The sequence below is a fragment of the Myodes glareolus genome, chromosome 6, assembly GCF_982192425.1.
Source record: "Myodes glareolus chromosome 6, mMyoGla1.1, whole genome shotgun sequence".
Lineage (NCBI taxonomy): Eukaryota > Metazoa > Chordata > Mammalia > Rodentia > Cricetidae > Myodes > Myodes glareolus.
In genome coordinates, this window is record NC_142031.1 from 26276879 (window position 1) to 26293709 (window position 16831).

Here is a 16831-nt window from a genome sequence, read left to right on the forward strand (position 1 = left end):
GGAGGAATGGAGAAAGGAAGGAAGGGAGGGAGGGAATGTAAGACAGAAAGAAAGGAAGAAAGGAAGGAAGAAGGAAAGAAAAAGAATCTTGCAACTTTATAATGTCACAGCTAGTAATTCAATCTGAGAACCTGGCAGAGGGGAGCTCAAGATAAGCTTATATCCTAATGTTAAATTCTTTTTCTTCCCTTTTCTTTCCTTTTCTTTCCTTCTTTCTTTTTTTCCTTTCTTCCTTTCTTTTTTAAAGATAGGGTCTCTTTCTGTAGCCCTGGCTGGCCTGGGACTCATGGAGATCTACCTGTCTTTGCCTCCCAAGTGCTGGGATTAAAAGTGTAGGGCCACCATGACCCTGCCCATCCTTTATTTCTTTAGAAAAAAATGTAAACATATATATTCTTGCTATTATAATAAATAAACAGTATCTGAGGAGAGTGCCTAGTATGACAAGAAGAGGCTTTGTGCATCCAGTGCACTGAAATTACTGCAGTTATGTAGCCATTGAAAAGGTTAAAGGGTTGTTTTAAATGTGTGTGTGTGTGTGTGTGTGCATGCACACACGGTGACTGACGCCTGTGGAGGTCAGAGAACAACTGGCTGAGCCTGTCTTCCATCCCACCATGTGGGTCCCAGAAATTGAACTCAGGCTTGGTAGCAGGTATCTTTACCTGATAAACTATCTCATTGGCCTAGAACAGGCTGTTTATGAAGAATTTGTTTTTAGATTTCTTTTATGAGCATGAGTGTTTTGCTGGCGTGTGTCTGCACTGCCAGGAAATACCATAAAAGGGCATTAGATCCCCCAAAACTAGAGTTAAATACAGTTGGGGTGTGTCATATGGTTGCTGGGAATCAAACTCAAGTTCTCTTAGTAGAGGCAGCAAGTGCTCTTAATAGTTTAGCTATTATCTCATCTTTCCAACACTGTTTAGGAAAAACTTTTAATGATACAAGAGAAAAATTACATGAAGCAGTAGGGCGTAGCACCGATCCAGGTAATCAAGGAAAATTGTCACTTATACGCGTGTGTGTCAGTTCAGAGGGAAGCCTAGACTGGTAAATATCCCAATCTTATTTTAATAAAGTTTTGCTGTTGTTGTTGAAGAACCAGAGATGTCTTCCTTTGTTGTGTTCTTGTTAAAGCATGTGTTACTTTTACAGCTAGGAAGGCAGGCAAAGTTTTTAAAGTCACTGTGCTGTCCACCAATGAAATTCTGACTCAGGGAAAAAGCATCTGCTGTGCCTGCGCCTGCTCCCAGCTCTATGCTCTGGACCTCTCTTCCTCCCCAGGGCTGACTGGCTTCTAAGGAGCTATCAAGTCCCGGTGACTTTTGCAAGCGACAAGCGCAGCCAAGCGTAGAGCTCTCGGTCGCAAGAGGTGGAAGGTCAGGGGAGGGGCCGAGCTTTCTTCTGTCCGGGAGCGAGATCTGGGTTGCACAGGGCGCCTGAAGCCCTTGTTCTTTCTCCGGCCGTCCGCGGCCACCGCCCAGCCGGTTGCTACAGGGTCTGATGCAAAGTGCCTTGTCATTGGGAAAGCTGGTGGCCGGGACGTTGAAATTCATGAAGCTGGAGTAGGACTGCGGGGTTGGGAAATGAACAGAAGCCCCTATTCTCGCAATGCACTCGGACTAGCCCACTGACTAGCCCGGTGAGGAAGTCGGAGGCGGGGTCCTCGCCTAGCCGCCTGGAGTAGACTGTTCCTCTCCAGGACAGCGCCTGGGAGCCGGCAGCCCGCCAGGCAGGTCGACTTTGCTCCTGAGGGGACCCTCTGCCTGCGCCTTGGCCCTGCCCCTCCTGTTTCGTGATGCTGCGAGTCTTCATTCTCTTCGCGGAGAATGTCCACACCCCGGACTCCGACATCAGCGACGCCTACTGCTCCGCTGTGTTTGCAGGTAGGAATGCTGGAGACACAGTCAGGGAACCCGGCAGGACCGGAGTGGGATCCCGGGGCGCGATCGAGGCGTGCCTGGAAGCCAGGAAAAAGACTAACTTTACCAGACTGGTGTTGGATATTGAAAAGATACAGAGGAGATGGGTGGGGCAACTCAGGGGAAACTGAGGTTGTGAGATAGAGGTGGCCTGGCTGCGTTTCAGCTGAGCCAGGGGTGGCGTTTGGTAGATCAGCAGGAGGACGGGGCCACTACCCCTCTTTTCTGGATTCCTTAAAAGATCTTTTTCCACTTTTGGCTGCACTGTCTAGCAGGTCTCTGCTCCTCTCCCCAGAAGGCCTGGGCCTTCACCTATTTATAGCCCAGCACTTCTCTGGGCCTTTGCTCACTATCAGAAACTAGACTAGCAGGCTGGCTGCCACTGGAGGCAGAAGCAAAGCCACGCCTCCAGGAATCCCAGTCTCTCTCTCTCTCTCTCTCTCTCTCTCTCTCTCTCTCTCTCTCTCTCTCTCTGTGTGTGTGTGTCTGTCTGTCTGTCTCTCTGTCTCTGTGTGTGTCTCTCTCTGTGTCTCTGTCTCTGTCTCTCTGTCTGTCTCTCACACCCACACCCCCCCACACACACACATGGTGGTGGGGTGGGGGGAGTTTAGCTGTCAGCATCACCAATCTTCAGGACTCTCTTCATCACTCTCAACAGAATACTGGCGTTGTATTTAGACTTCAATAGACTGGGGTCCCCTAATACCAGGCAGCATGCTCCTCTCCAGTCCTGAGCCTTTCCACAACAACCTTCAGCTGGGCTCTGCTTGTGCTTTTCCTTCAGGAGGTGAAGGCTGGTCATGTCTGTTTTCCCAGGACAACCCTTCCCCACCAGGACCAGACCAGGGCTGAGATCTTCATGATTTATCTTCCAAATCTGAGATGTGGGGACCAGGAGTGGGCCAGTTTCACTCTTCACCTGTAGGTTCTCTTCTTAGTCTTCCTTCCAGTCCAGTCCTATTTTCCCTGTATCCCTGGTCCAGAAGATTAGAGTATCAGTCAGTCCCTGGCCATCCAGTGGACACCCCCTTTCAGGATCACACCTGTCACTAAGGATGCACCCTGGAGTGCATGGGACGTCTGGGATGCCCACAGAGAGCAGTTACTCTCAGAAGGTGGGCTTGAGACAAGCAGGACACATGCAGATGTGTTGGGAGCACCCAGTGCTGAGTGCAGAATTTGGTGCATCTTTGGAGCGAGAACCAGGATGGGCAGCCCGGAAAGCAGCCTGTGCTAAGAGGAGTGACTGAAGAACTTAGAGAACATTTCACATGTGTTCCCTCTCCCACGCTTTGACTTGTCCACCAGCTTCCCCTAGTCGCCTTTGGAAACAAGCTTTATCAATGTGTTCCCAGCAGACAGGACAAGGTCATCTTCTCGTGTGGTTGGGGTGCAGACTTTTGGGTTTCCTCCCTGTATGCTCAGCTGTGAGCAGACCAGCCAATGGCCTGGTTTAGGTGCCTGGCTGAGGGTTCTGGACTCCATGTGGTTTGTTTCTAAAGCAGTGGTTCTCAACCTGGTGGGCGCTGACCCCTTTGGAGTCGAATGACCCTTTCACAGGGGTTTCATATCAGATAGTTACATTCACAACAGTAGCAAACTTACAGTTATGAAGTAGCAATGAAGTAATTTTATGGTTGGGGGTCACCAAAACGTGAGGAACTGTATTAAACGGTCAACATTAGGGAGGTTGAGAACCACTACTCTAGAGGGTAGCACTGGCATTATCTCCACTTCTGTTCCTGGCTGAGGGAAGGGAGGATACTATTTTGAAAGGCCAGCCATGTTCTTTGGGTATTAAGCTAGTCTCTGAACCCCTTCCTCACTCACTGTCTGGAAGTCCAAACAGCTTTGGAAAGGTACACCTCAGTACTGTGTGTCTTTGCTGGTCTAGAGTCGATTCTCTTCTTGGGAGCTTTGTCTGCTCTGGTGTCCACCCAGGCAGCCCTGATTTCCTTCCAGTGTCCCTGGCCTCCTCCCTTCAATCTCTGCCTGCTATTCACCCCACCCGCAGGGCAGCATCAGGAGCTCTAGTGGGAGAAAGGCTAGGGATAATGATATGGGAGTGTTTTCTAGACCACTGGAGGAAGTGCAGCTGATGCAGCCGCAGGCCAGTCTTCATTTAGCCCCAGGGGGCCTGGCTGAAGCCTTCCCTCAACCTCACTGGGAGGAGGTCATCCATCATCCTCCTCTTTGTTGTTGCTGGCCTCCTCTGGGGATGTTCCCCTTTCCTGGAGCCCAGAGCTCACGGTTAGAGAAAGGAAGTGTATTTATCTGTGCTCTGAACCTGAGAAGCAGGCTGGCTGGAACTCACAATTCAGGATGTCATTGTCCAGCGGTAGGGAATGGATTTTCCCCTCCCCCAGGTCCTGGCCACCTTCCACCTTCAGCACTAGCCAAACTCTTAACCCATGTCTAAATTTGGCTGCCTTGCAGTATTTAAGCTTGCTCACACCCTTCTGCTCCTCAGGGCCAGGTTGGTGAATGATTACAGAGCAGACTCTGGCCAGGGGCAGACACATACAAACTGTGCTTCTGGGAAGCCTAGTCTCCCTAGCTGACCTAGCCCTGCCTTTTCAGTGACGGTTAGGTTACACTATCTCACAGATTGTCTGTGGTACGGTAGTCATGCCTTGCTCGGTCAGCTCTAAAGGGTCGAAGGGAAGGGTCTTACGCCCTTCACTGGTGAGGATTTGGCCTGGAAGACTCAGGGGCTTTGCCAAGGTGGTACACTTACCAGAGCATCTCCTCATAGAGGCCCACAAAGCAGAAAGAGCTCAGGAATGCATGCCATGTGCCACCCACACCAACCAGGCTGAATGCCCAGTGTAGAGCTGAGTCCAGAAAAGGGAGCACGGGGCTGTGAGGAGCACAGTGTAGGACAAATGACCAAAGGTGGAGGGGCCTGACTGCTTCTACTATTTCTTCTTCCTCTTCTTCTTCTTCTTGGCTGGTTTTCTGAGTCATGGTTTCTCTGTACAACCCTTGTGGTCCTAGAACTTGCTCTGTAGACCAGGCTGATCATGAACTCAGAGGTAGCTCCTCTTGCCTTTGCCTCCCGAGTGCTGGGATTAAAGGTGTGCATCATGGCCGCCCAGTTCTGACTTCTTAACTTGCCTTTATCACAAAGAAGGGAAGAGGGCATCGGCTAAACATAAGCAATACATCATTTTCAGAAAGTGTTCCTATCAAACCCCACAAAGATCCTGTGGACAAGATCCAGACTTCTTAATACCTGACATGATTCTGAATAGAACGTGTAACACAAACCGTGTCCTGGTCCAGTAGCAAGCACAGCTGGTAGCAACTCTCATCACCCCACTTCACAGAACAGAAAACTGAGGCACGAAGAGCTGAAGTGACTAGTCTGACGTTTGCTCCCGTGATAACTGGGGTTGGACTCTCAAGCCCAGGCAGCTACAGCTGCAGTCATCTCCACACCACCTTTACTCACTCTACTGACTTCTTCCAGATCTAGATCTGACTCAGAGACAAGAGGAGGAAGGAGAAGATTGGATGCAGGCTCTGGTGCCGACTGCATGTCGACTTGTACACGCAAATAGCCCTGAACCCCTGCACATCACGCAAGTGGTCTGGAGGTCCTCAGTTCTGTTGTGTGGCCTCAAGGACACATTCTCATCTTAGCAAGCTTCTTTCCTGACTCACCTTCTCTGTGTCTGATAGGCCAGCCAGATACCATTTAGTGCGATTTCCAGGCATCTCAGTCCTTGTGCTAGGCCCACTCACAGAGTCCTCGTAAACCTGTGGAAGGACCTGCTTAGGACATGATACGCTAATCCAGGATCGTGGGTCATATGTTTTCTTTGGAGAACAGCAGGCACTCTGGGGGAGAGGGCAGTGGTGTCACTGTGGGCCCTTTTCCTGAAATAAAGTTGAAAAGGGGTGCAGACAGCTGGCAGCCTTGGGTACAACCCAGTCTCAGAACTATTGCGGGAGGGAGGGATGAAGAGAGACAGCAAGGGAGAGAGGGACAGAGAAGAGGAGCCTGCATCATTTCCACCACAGCCGCTCTTCCTGGAGGTCACATAATTATGGTTGTAGTTGGACTACGTGGGTGTTTGCACCTTAGCAACAGGAAGGTAGTGACTGGATTGGGACATCCAGAGCAGAACACACAGAAGAATGCATACTTCTGGAAGATTTAGGGACTGACAAATGTGTCCTGAAGGAGTCCTGTCAACTCATGCAATGCATGCCTCTAAAGGGTGGTGTTACTGAGCCAGAAGTCAGAACTGTGCCTCAGGGTGCTTGGTACTTAGATCCTGGGGAAGCAATGCTCTAGACAGCGTGAGAATGCTGTCAAAGAAAGCTTCACTTTCATCCATGGCCAGGTGCTGGAGCCACCAAGATTACAGAGAACAGGGCTACAAACTCCCCTATGTGTTGGGAGCCTAGCCAGTGAGGTGGCCTAGTCTGGTCTATTGAGAAAAAGACAAGTGCCCGTTGGGTAAGTGGGGGGCAGTGTACCTCTCCCCCGACCTGTACACAGGTCAGATTTGTGCCAAATGGGTTCCTTTGCCAGATTCTCTAATTTTTCAAGGGAATCTGTAAGAGGGGATTGGTATGGGAAACCTTCTAATGCTCAACTTGTGCACAATTTTGCTGTGAAACATCATATTGTCCCAAAACAGCACATCTGTAGCCTGGGCCTGCATGAGATACAGTGCTTATTTTCAGTCCGGTAAATTATAGGACTGCATCCTCTCCCTTAGAATTATCCTTCAGCACCCGTGAGGGGTGGCATCACTACAGCCAACAAGGACTTTTTCATTTCTCCTTTCTTACCTCTATCAGTCTGGAAACATGAAATCACAAAACTGGACTTGTTATACAAACTGCTTCACAAATGAGTCCTTTCCGACTGACTTCTAGCTGGCCCTCCTACCTCCTGTAGGTAAACAGGTCGCTCTCTGCTCTGTAGCTGCAGATCCATGCATACCCAGTATCATGAGATTCCCTAATGCTTCCATGAGAAACAACGGTAATCATTGACATACGGGAATCCTAGTTCGAAAGCTCTTGATGCATCAGGTTGTCCAAGATCCTTCTGCCTGTTGCTCTGTTCTCTTCAGGGAACGTCTTTGACAATATGGCCTGTGATATCGTCACAGACAGTATCATCATAATTTGTGTTCCAACCAGAAGGAAAAGATCCTGGGGAAGCACACTTTTTCTCCTTAAAGACACACCAGACAGTTACAGACATACTTCCTCCTTCTATCTCATTGATCCCATACTCACATCTAGTTGCAAGGAAGGCTAGGAAATATGGTTTCAATCTGGATGTCACGTGCCGGGTAAAACTGTGGAGATGTCAGTGGAAGAGGGAAGAACAGATATGGAGGATGGGGAGACAAGCTGTAGTCTAAGCCCCGTTCTCCATTACAGTTTCATTCTGTTTATGTGTGCATCTATACACATGCATGAATAAGCAGGGTCACATTCCTTCCAGTACTGGGATTAACAAGTGTGCTCTACACACCTGGCTTTTTTTCTTTTTAAACATGGGCTCTAGGAAGGAACTCCTATTCTCACATTTTCATGGTAAACTCTTAACTGCCTAAGCTGTCTCCCTATCCCTATTACAACTTTATCACTGAGACAAATCCCCTTGACGGGAGACCCCACTGAGTGTCTAGGCCCCGCTGTGAAGTCTACAGGGGAACAGCTATCTGTTTTGTGAAAGTCCTGGGCGGCAAGCAGCAGGAAGACCAGGAAGTTTGGAGGTTCAGATGGGAAGAGGCCTCAGGATGTTTCAGGGTTTGGGTCACCAGATGTTGCTTCTCTGGTTTGTGGAAAAGGCGTGTGGCATCCTTGTCTCTTGGACACAGGCCAACAGTTTGCCCAAGCCCCTTGGAATATTCCTCTAAAAATATTCATTATACTCCACAGATTTCCTGTGCTGACTTTGGTGGACTAGAGTGGGGACAGGGAGAGAGAATGGTAGGATAGGGTTTATGCCGTATGTGTGTGTGGCATGTGTGTGTGTGCGCATGTGTGTGTGCATGTATAGGGTTTATGTGGTGTGTGTGTGCATGCGTGCATGTGTGTGTGTGAACGTGCACGTATACGGTTTATGTGGTGCATGCGTGCATGTGCGTGTGTATGCGTGCACGTATAGGGTTTATGTGGTGTGTGTGTGGCATGTGTGTGTACATGTATAAGGTTTATGTGGTGTGTGCATGCATGTGTGCATGTGTGTGTGTGTGTGCACGTATAGGGTTTATGTGGTGTGTGTGTGTGGTGCATGCATGCGTGTGTGTGCATGTGTGTGTTTGTGTGTGTGTGTACTTGGGTATGCAGAAGGGGTGGGGGCAAAACTAGGAATCTTCAAAAAATGCTCACAGTACCTGAAATTTCCCCTAGGGGGCAATGCTGGCCTCTCTGAAAAGCGTTGCCTTCCTCAGGAGATAGCTTCAAGTCCAGGACACTGGGAACACCAGGGTGCCCAGCCAGCCCTGCTCTCTGACAATGAACAAGCAATTTTGTAGATAGGTCTTCCTTACAATTGCCGTGAGCACTAAGGAGCAGTGTCTCACCTGACGTGACTCCTCACCAGAGTGACCCAGCCTAGAGGGAGGCCTGGGACTGCTTCCCTGGGACTGGTTCTTGAACTGAGACCCCCATGGGTGGATGGAGGTGGCACTGAGGAGGAGGAGAGCAGCTGTGAGCAGACTCCCAAGCTGGAGGGGAACTTGGTATGTTCAAGAAACTGAGAACTCCCTGGAATTGGAGCTCTAGGGTTAAGGGCCTGAGTGGCCTTAACCTCTGGTACAAGAGGAATGTAGGCTTCATTCCAAGAGAAAAGGAAGCCCTTGAGGGATCTTCATCAGGGCAGTGACCCAACTATGCTTGAAGATCTCGTGACTGCAGTGTGGTTAATGGGCCATTTGTGGCTGGGGTGACCATGGCATGGCCAGTTAGGATATGCCATCAGTCATCCGGCAGAAGCAGATGCCAGTAGATGGCACCAGGAGCCTGTGGAACCTGGGTGATACTACCGACATTATGAGCATTCAGAAGGCTGACCTAAATTGCAATTAACTGACATTGTTGGCTCACATAGACTTAAATGACAGTTCCAAGTGATCAGTCACTCACCTGAAAACTAGAGACAGAATGAATTCTGGGTAAGGGTGTGCACTGCACACTCCCATAGCATTGTGCTGAACTGGGCAGTTTCAGCGCTCTCTCTGATCTGCTGCCCAGGGTACCTGGGGCCTTTGGGTCTCACTGGCAATTTCCTCTATGCTACCTTACTTCCAGGAAGCAGGACTGGGAGTTCAGTTTCTTGGTTCAGGAATATAAGCCTGTGCCCTTAACGTAGGGCACAGGCTTATAACAATGTAGGATGCAGACCCATGGCAACTCTGCCACTGGCAGGAGATAGAGCAGGGTCCAGCTTGGAGCCAAAGGTGGGCATCTAATCAGCTAGGTTCTGCTAGGAAAGAAGTGGGAACCAAGGGAGAGGAGTAGAGGCAGGGAGAGGAAGAGAGGGTTCAAGCAGCTAGAGAACATTCTGGAAAGTGGATGGCCTCCAACTCTCTTCCCCTTCCCTGCATTATGCCCCGACCCAATGGGAATTGCTGGCCCTTTTGAGGGCCTTCCTCTTCTTGCCTAGAGATGAGGCTGCTGCCATCTGCGTCTACATTCCCTGATACTGAGCATCCATAGTGGACGGATGTGACTGATTCCCAATAAGCTAGAGGTGACCAATGAGAAGTGCGGGGGTGCAGTGTCCTTCTAGAGAACTGTTTAGAGGACATTTATAGAGAGCCCGCCTTGTGCAAAACCCTGTTCCAGGTGCTGAGAAGGCGACAGTGGCTAACAACTCCCACTCTTAAGGGACACTCCTTACTGTCAGGGTGTTCTGTATTGCATGGGTTGGTCAAAGAAAGTGGTCACTCCAAGATGAAATTTTAAGGCCTGTGTGGCAGCAGGAAGGTCCAGCCTCTGAAGAACTAAACTGAATTGAACCTTGAACTACCATACAAAGGCATGTTTACTGATTATTACACCAAGATTTTTTAAAGTAAAGTATATTTTCATGCCAAGGGCTCTAATCTGATCTATATGCTTCTCTGAGGGAAAACGTTACATGCCCACATGACTTCAGTCCTTATTATTATTGTTTGCTTGTTTTTTGAGACAGGGTTTCTTTGTAATTTTGGAGCCTGGAACTAGCTCTTGTAAGACCAGGCTGGCCTCGAACTCACAGAGATCCACCTGCCTCTGCCGCCTGAGTGCTGGGATTAAAGGTGTGGGCCGCCACCGGCTTTAGTTGTTATTATGTACCTTTTGTAATCCACAATAGTCCAAGAGTTTCAGGTGTGCAGAAGTGTTCTGTGCTGAAAATCATGCAAAGGCTGTGACTCCCACCTCAGAAAAACAAGTCTACAAATCGTGGGAAACAGCCTTGCTTTCCACAATGATTCTTCGCTGTTTTCCACATTCTTGATTCTTATTCATTCATTTTGATTCATATTCCATGATTCTTGAGGTCAAAGTACTTCTAGAAAACAACTATTCACTCTAATGTTTACCCTGGATACAGTGAAAACTATTTACTCTAATTCTACCCCAGATACAGTGACTCTGCTAAATTCCCCACACACCTGAGAGCCCACCCAACATTCTAATGGGAAGGGAGGAAAAGAAGTAAGAAGCAGAGATTACCTAGTGATTGGTGCCAGAAACAACTGTGCCGGGGAGCCTTGGGGGAGGGGTGGTGTGCCGTGTGGCTCAGTTGGTAGAGCACTTTCCTAGCATTCCCGAAGCCCTGAGCTTGAGCTCCAGAACTGCATAAACTGGGCATTGTAGATATACCTATAATCCCAGCACTGAGGAAGGGGAGGCAAGATCACAAGTTCAAGGTCATTCTTCCCTACAAAGAGTGTTCAAGGCCAGCCTAGGTTACAGGAGGCCCCATTTCAAAAACAAACAAAGAAACAAAAAACAAATAATAACATGTCGTGAAGGAGGAGGTAGAGCATGTGTTGCAGGTTTACACTGTTAGCCAGTGGAGGCCCTTACAGAGTGATCCATAAAAGAAAGGCAGGAGTAAGAAGGCCAGAGAGAGCAGCTCTCAGGATCCAAAGGCTGCTGGCCTGGCATATTTGTGGAACCATGAGGAGGGCGGCAAGCCTGAAGACGGATGGGTCAGGCAGGGCTGTAAAGGCCATCTAGGGCTCTGGGTTCTACTTTAAGGGAGATGGGAGCTGTGGAAAGATTTGGAGTGAAGGAGTGACACCAGGTGACACTGGCTTGAGAGTACACCAGGGTGGTGGCGAGGCAGAGGCAGAGGCAGAGGCAGAGGCAGAGGCAGAGGCAGAGGCAGAGGCAGAGGCAGAGGCAGAGGCAGAGGCAGAGGCAGAGGCAGAGGCAGAGGCAGGCGGTGGGAGATTGGATGGAGTCTGTCTGTCACTGTAGCTCAGGCAAAACAAGCAGCGGCATCAACCAGGGTGGTGACAATAAAGCTGAGAAGGAATGGATCTGGGTCTGCTTTTAACCATTTCTTTTTAAAAATAGTTATTTATGGAGAACCTGCTCTGTGAACTTCTCTCTCTGTCGCTGTCTCTCTCTGTCCCTCCCTCCTTCCCTTCTCCTCCTTCTTGCCATATTTTCACCACAGGATCTGTGGTTTTGGTGGTGTGATAAGATTTGGAAGCATGACTGGATAATTCAAGAGAGTAGAGGGGAAAGAGTGCATACAGAAAGCTTGGATCTTTCAGAGACTGTTGTGAAAAGAGCACATGACGGGGTTTTAGCCTAGTGGTAGAGTGGTGTGGTCCTCAGTGCATGCGTGCTGTCAGGGGAGAGGGAGACAGGAGCTTGACAATCACAGTCTGATCGCAGCATCCACTCCAGTTGATTGTTTTCACTGTCAAGCCACGCTGCTCTTAGGCTGCTGGAGTGGAGTGGGAGTGCCCAGACTGGGATTTCCCCTTGAAAGCGCTGTACCCCCTCAAAATAAGAAGAGGAGGGATCATAGTCTTTCCCCAGCTACCTGCTGGAGTGTTGGAAAACAGAAGCAGAGTGCTAAGGGCTGGGATGACTTAAGGTTCAACTTAAGCAACCTTCTCCACCGTGGAGTGTGAGGAGTTCAGAGATTGTTGCCGCAGGGAACTGCAGGAGATAGAATGGACAGTAACTGGGAACACTGTATGATTTGAGTCCAGACCTTGACAGCTCCAGGCGCCACCAGGAAATCCTCGCGGCTGCTCTGAGCCAGGTCTGGGTGCACCGGACGTGCGGTGTGCGCTCCGTAGGAGTCTAGAGTCCAGCATGCAGCGCTTTGGACCTATGGTGCTTTAGGCGTCCACCCCGCGCTGTCCTTGCCCGCCACTCGTTTCCTTCCCTGGGGGCCCTCTCCTGGACAGGACGTTAGTCCCATTCCTTGCTCCTCCCCGGTAGCCTCCCTGAGGGCGGACCCAGGCCGGACTGGAGGGGAGGATCCGCCCTGTGGGAGTACCTAGTCGCAAGCTCAGCCTCGCTGCTCGGGGCTGATCAAGTCTCCACGGAGGCGCAGCGGAGCGACAGCTCTCTTGGCGTGGCCATCCCGGATCTGAAGGCTGGTCGAGTAGTAGTGGCTGTGTCCCGTGCTCCTGCTCCCTCCGCCCGGCACTCCTGGGCAGCAGAGCCATGCTCTGTTGCCTGCTGGCGAGGGCCAGCAACCTCCCCAATGTGAAGAAGGACCGGCGCAGCGACCCTGTCGCCAGCCTGATTTTCCGAGGTGAGAGCCCTGAAACCATTGCGTCCACTCTTGGGCACCATCCGTTTTTCTGCACCCAGTTTCTAGGTCTGTGGACCCAGATCAGACCAGAAATCCCACCTTAGGGAACCTGGAAGTACCTAAACCCGTTAATACTTTTCTAAGCTGGTACCCAGAAGAAAGAAAGGCTGGCACTTCCTGGATAGCGGTCACAGGGTGGGTTAGAAGATGGACACAGAAAGTAGAGGTGTAATCAGGGCCGCAAAACTGGTTTGTGAACTTTTAAACAGTGCGCTTTGAAAGTTATGTCCCATCCATGCATTCATGAATCGTGACTGAACTCGGCCCGTATGAATGACCAAATCTCAGCCAGAAGGAGGAGAAACTGAATACTATGGATATGGCTTTGACCCAGGAAGTGTGAGGAGTGTTTGAGAGAAGTTTTCCAGCGTCAAAGAACTGAACTTCTATATGTGCTACTTAGACTAGAAAAGGGTACCTCTGTTGAGACGGCACCTTCCTCCACTCCTCAGGTCCCTTCACCCTGGTTTCAGGCAGATTCCCAAGGGAAGGGTGTCTCAGGAGGGGAAAGGGAAGAGGAAGGACCTGTCAAAATCGAGAGAAGGAACAATGGTGGTGAGTCAGGACCCCAGTTCTGCAGATAAAGATAACCAAGGAGGGAGCGAGAGCTTCCTCTCGGCAGGAGCGCAGGAGCGTACTCTGGCTCTGTGGGATTGAACAGCCCAGAAAAGGAACTGCGGCAAGGCTTTTCACGGAGATGCTAACCTTTGTGACATCAGTGGGGACATCAGGGACCCAAGCTTTCCATCCACTCTTCAAGTATCTCCCCGCCCCCCAAATAATAGTGAGAGATGAAGGACACAGTGAGACACTTTCTATACAGTAACTCTCACTGTGTAGACGTTGTTGGGGCAGTTGTTGGGTGTGGCTCAGTGGTAGAGCACTTTTCTCTGTGTGGTGTATGTGTGTATGTGTATACATATGTGTACTTACACGCATGTATGGGAGGATACCAGAGGATAAACTCTGATTTCAGGGGCTAATCACTATTTTATTTTAGAGACATGGTCTCTCACGGTTTTAGGATTTGCCAGGTCGTCGAAGCTGGCTGGCCGGTGAGCCCAAAGGTTTTACCTGTCTCTGCTTCCCCCTAGTGCTGGGCTTACAAATACATGCCACCACGGCTGGGTTCTGTCTGTCTGTTTTTTATAACATCAGACTTGGCCTTCCTGCTTGCTGGTTGTGATTCTGGGCCGCTGGTCGAGCATTTCCCCAACATGAATGAAGAAGCATGCGGGCTTCATTTCTAGTTCAAACCAAAACAAACCAGAACACCAGATAAAACTTTCAGCACTGAGAATGGACACTGCTCTTGCGTCACATAGGTGACCAGACTGTTGAGACACTGCTTGGCTGTTGCTCTGGTTCAGGTACCCTGAATATGCTCACCTGTCATCCTTCCTCAGTCTCAGGACTTCACGGAGCCTTGCTGTTAGCTTGCCCATATAAAAAGGGCTGTGATAGCATATTACATCTCTAGATGGGAGTTAACCTCAGAGTCTGTGTTGCCATCCTCTGCTTAGCTCTAGAAGCCCCTTACTGGGTCTGCCAGCATGTTCTCCTCAGCCCTACTTCAGACACCAGGACTCCTAAGAGCAGTTGCCTGTCTTGTTAATTCTCTGGCTTTCTCCATCTGGACCCAAGCCTCCTTCAATCTGGGCATGGTCCTCACACTGCACGGTACCTGAGACTCACCTGTAGAGTGTGTTTGAGGAACACTCTGGGTACCACCCAAGAACATCTTGGAGGTGACCTAAGAATCAGCTTCTAACGTACATCTGTTGCAGGCCATTTTGTAGATGATGCCAGAGGTGAAATAATTGTGTGCACCCGGGGCATTCTCCATGGAATCTGGAGCTGAGTTGATGCATACCCATTAGAACCAGACCCAGGATTTATGAAGCACCCAGCTGGGGAATCTCCACCCTGTGGTATACCTTTAACCAAGCCCATTGCCTCCTGTTCTTGAGATCTAGATCTCTTCGGGTGGCGCCCAGCTAGGTTTTCCCGACCAGGCTCCTTGAGTTTTGAGCACAGTCAGGGTTGATAAGCAGCAAGGGACAGAGGCCTGCTGGCCGAGAAGCTAGCCTGCACCAGGAGCTGTGCTTGGTTGAGATATGTGTGCCTGGACTGGCCTTACCCTGCAGTTGTCGTCTGGACATTCCAGCTTCAGATGTAATTTCAGGACCTGCCTCCAAAAATAGATTCTGGGTTCTGGGAGGTTGGACTCAGAGCAGCCTGGCTTTCTCATCTGCAGGCTACTAATTAATACTGGTCAAGTCTTTATTCTTGTTTTCACTGATTAATTACTTAACCAAAATTGCCATGAGTAACTGGGCCCCACATAGACCTTTGATCATCATTTGTATGAATGAGCAGTTTCAGCTTCCTGTCTTACAGCATTTGACGTCTCTCTTCTGCCCTGGACCATTTTCCATCCTGTAATGCAATTATTTATATCCCTCTATTCATGTGTTTTGCTCATTGGACAAATATTTGTTGACCACATATTATGTACCCATTTTCATTCTAGATGCTGGAGGTACATCCCAGCACAAAATTAGTCTCCTGGTGCTTTGTAGTTTAAACATTCCTGGATTTGCTATGTCCTCTACCTGGTGAATTCCTGGCCAGGAACCAGGAGGTCTTGCTTCCCTTCCCCATCCCTCCCTTGCTTGCTCCTTGAGTCCCCTCTCCTCCCCTTTCCCTCCCCCTCAGTCTCCCTGAGGTCTTACAGCCTGGGGGTCTTACAGGCAAATCTGTTCCCAGGGAATCCTTCTGTCTCACCTGTCAGGGGAGATGGACTGGAGAGCCGCTGTGGCGGGAGCAGGTGGCTGCTGGAATGCAGTGTTCAGAGGCCAGCAATGCTGCTCAACAGCGCACGATATGTGATGCAGACTCCACAGAGCTCATTGCAGGGGTTTGTGTGGCCCCTCAGACTCATAGCGCAGGGTGCAGAAATTCTGCTGTGATGAATATACCATCGTGGAACAACTTGCAATGTCACCCAGGTCCAGGCACAGGGACTGGCTGTCTCCGCCCTCCACTAGAACCCCCCAGACCCCCTACCTTCCTCTATAGAGGACCCCTGGAAGTTTGCATATTCAAAGATAAGCTAATGCTGCCTGCAGAGGGCCTGCACAGGTCTAGGCCAGATGGGATCCCATGCTGAGAGGGACGTAGACACAAGCCCCCATCCTTAACCCAGAAGTTATCTCCAACTGACAACCATCCACAAAGGAAAAATTAGTTTTTTTCTAATGGAGTATCATTGTGTGTACAAACCACACTTAATGGCAGGCCCAAGGCCCAGCCAACATTTCAACACTGAAATGAATTCAGTGCTATTTTTTTGAGGATTTTCTTTTCTTTTCATCTCATAATGCTTTATCTGGAAATTATACACACACGCACATACACACACACACACACACACACACACACACACACACACACACATATATATATAAACACCTTACAAGTATTTTGCTTATATATTATATTATGGCTTCCAGTTTTGTGTTTTTATGAGATTTCTGTGTGTGCAAGTGTGTGAGTTCTGCATCTATATGTGTGTATTATGCATTTTTGACTCTTTTCCCCCCTGTTTGTTTTGTCCTATTCTGATTTGTTTTTATTTTATCTTATCTTTTGTTTTTTAGATGCCTGTTTGTTTTATAATGAGGGAGAGAAAGAAGGGGTGTGGATTTAGGTGGTGTCCTAGGGTTTCTGTCGCTGTGGTTATTTGGCTTACCCTTCCACAGCACAGTTCATCACTGAAGGAAGTCAGGACAGGAACTCAAACAGGGCAGGATCCTGGAGGGAGCAGCTGATGCAGAGGCCCCGGAGGAGTGCTGCTTACTGGCTTGCCCCTCATGTCAGCCTGCTCTCTTCTAGAGCCCAGGACCACGAGCACAGATGATGCTACCCACCATGTCCTGGCCTTCCTTCCCCATCAATCACTAATTTAAAAATGCCCTATAGCTGGATGTTATGGAGGCATTTTCTCAATGGAGGTCCCCTCCTTTCAGATAACTGTAGTTTGTGTCAAGTGGACATAAGACTAGCCAGCAAGGTAGGTAGGGAAGCGTGG

At 49.5% G+C, this 16831-nt stretch overlaps 1 protein-coding gene across 16 annotated transcripts in view; it reads left to right on the plus strand.

The window, feature by feature from the left end:
* The first annotated feature begins 1268 nt into the window (after positions 1 to 1268).
* The window catches only part of Dysf (dysferlin), a 204419-nt gene continuing 188856 nt past the window's right edge, over positions 1269 to 16831 (plus strand). For 7 of the 16 annotated variants that reach the window (XM_048416693.3, XM_048416690.3, XM_048416697.3 and 4 more), the window contains exon 1: positions 12450 to 12678. In XM_048416693.3, the coding sequence (XP_048272650.3) occupies positions 12588 to 12678 (91 nt within the window). In that variant the 5' untranslated portion in view covers positions 12450 to 12587. Of the gene's footprint in view, positions 1890 to 12448; positions 12679 to 16831 lie in introns of those variants that run through there. The other 9 variants (XM_048416689.3, XM_048416694.3, XM_048416691.3 and 6 more) reach the window with 3 other exon arrangements.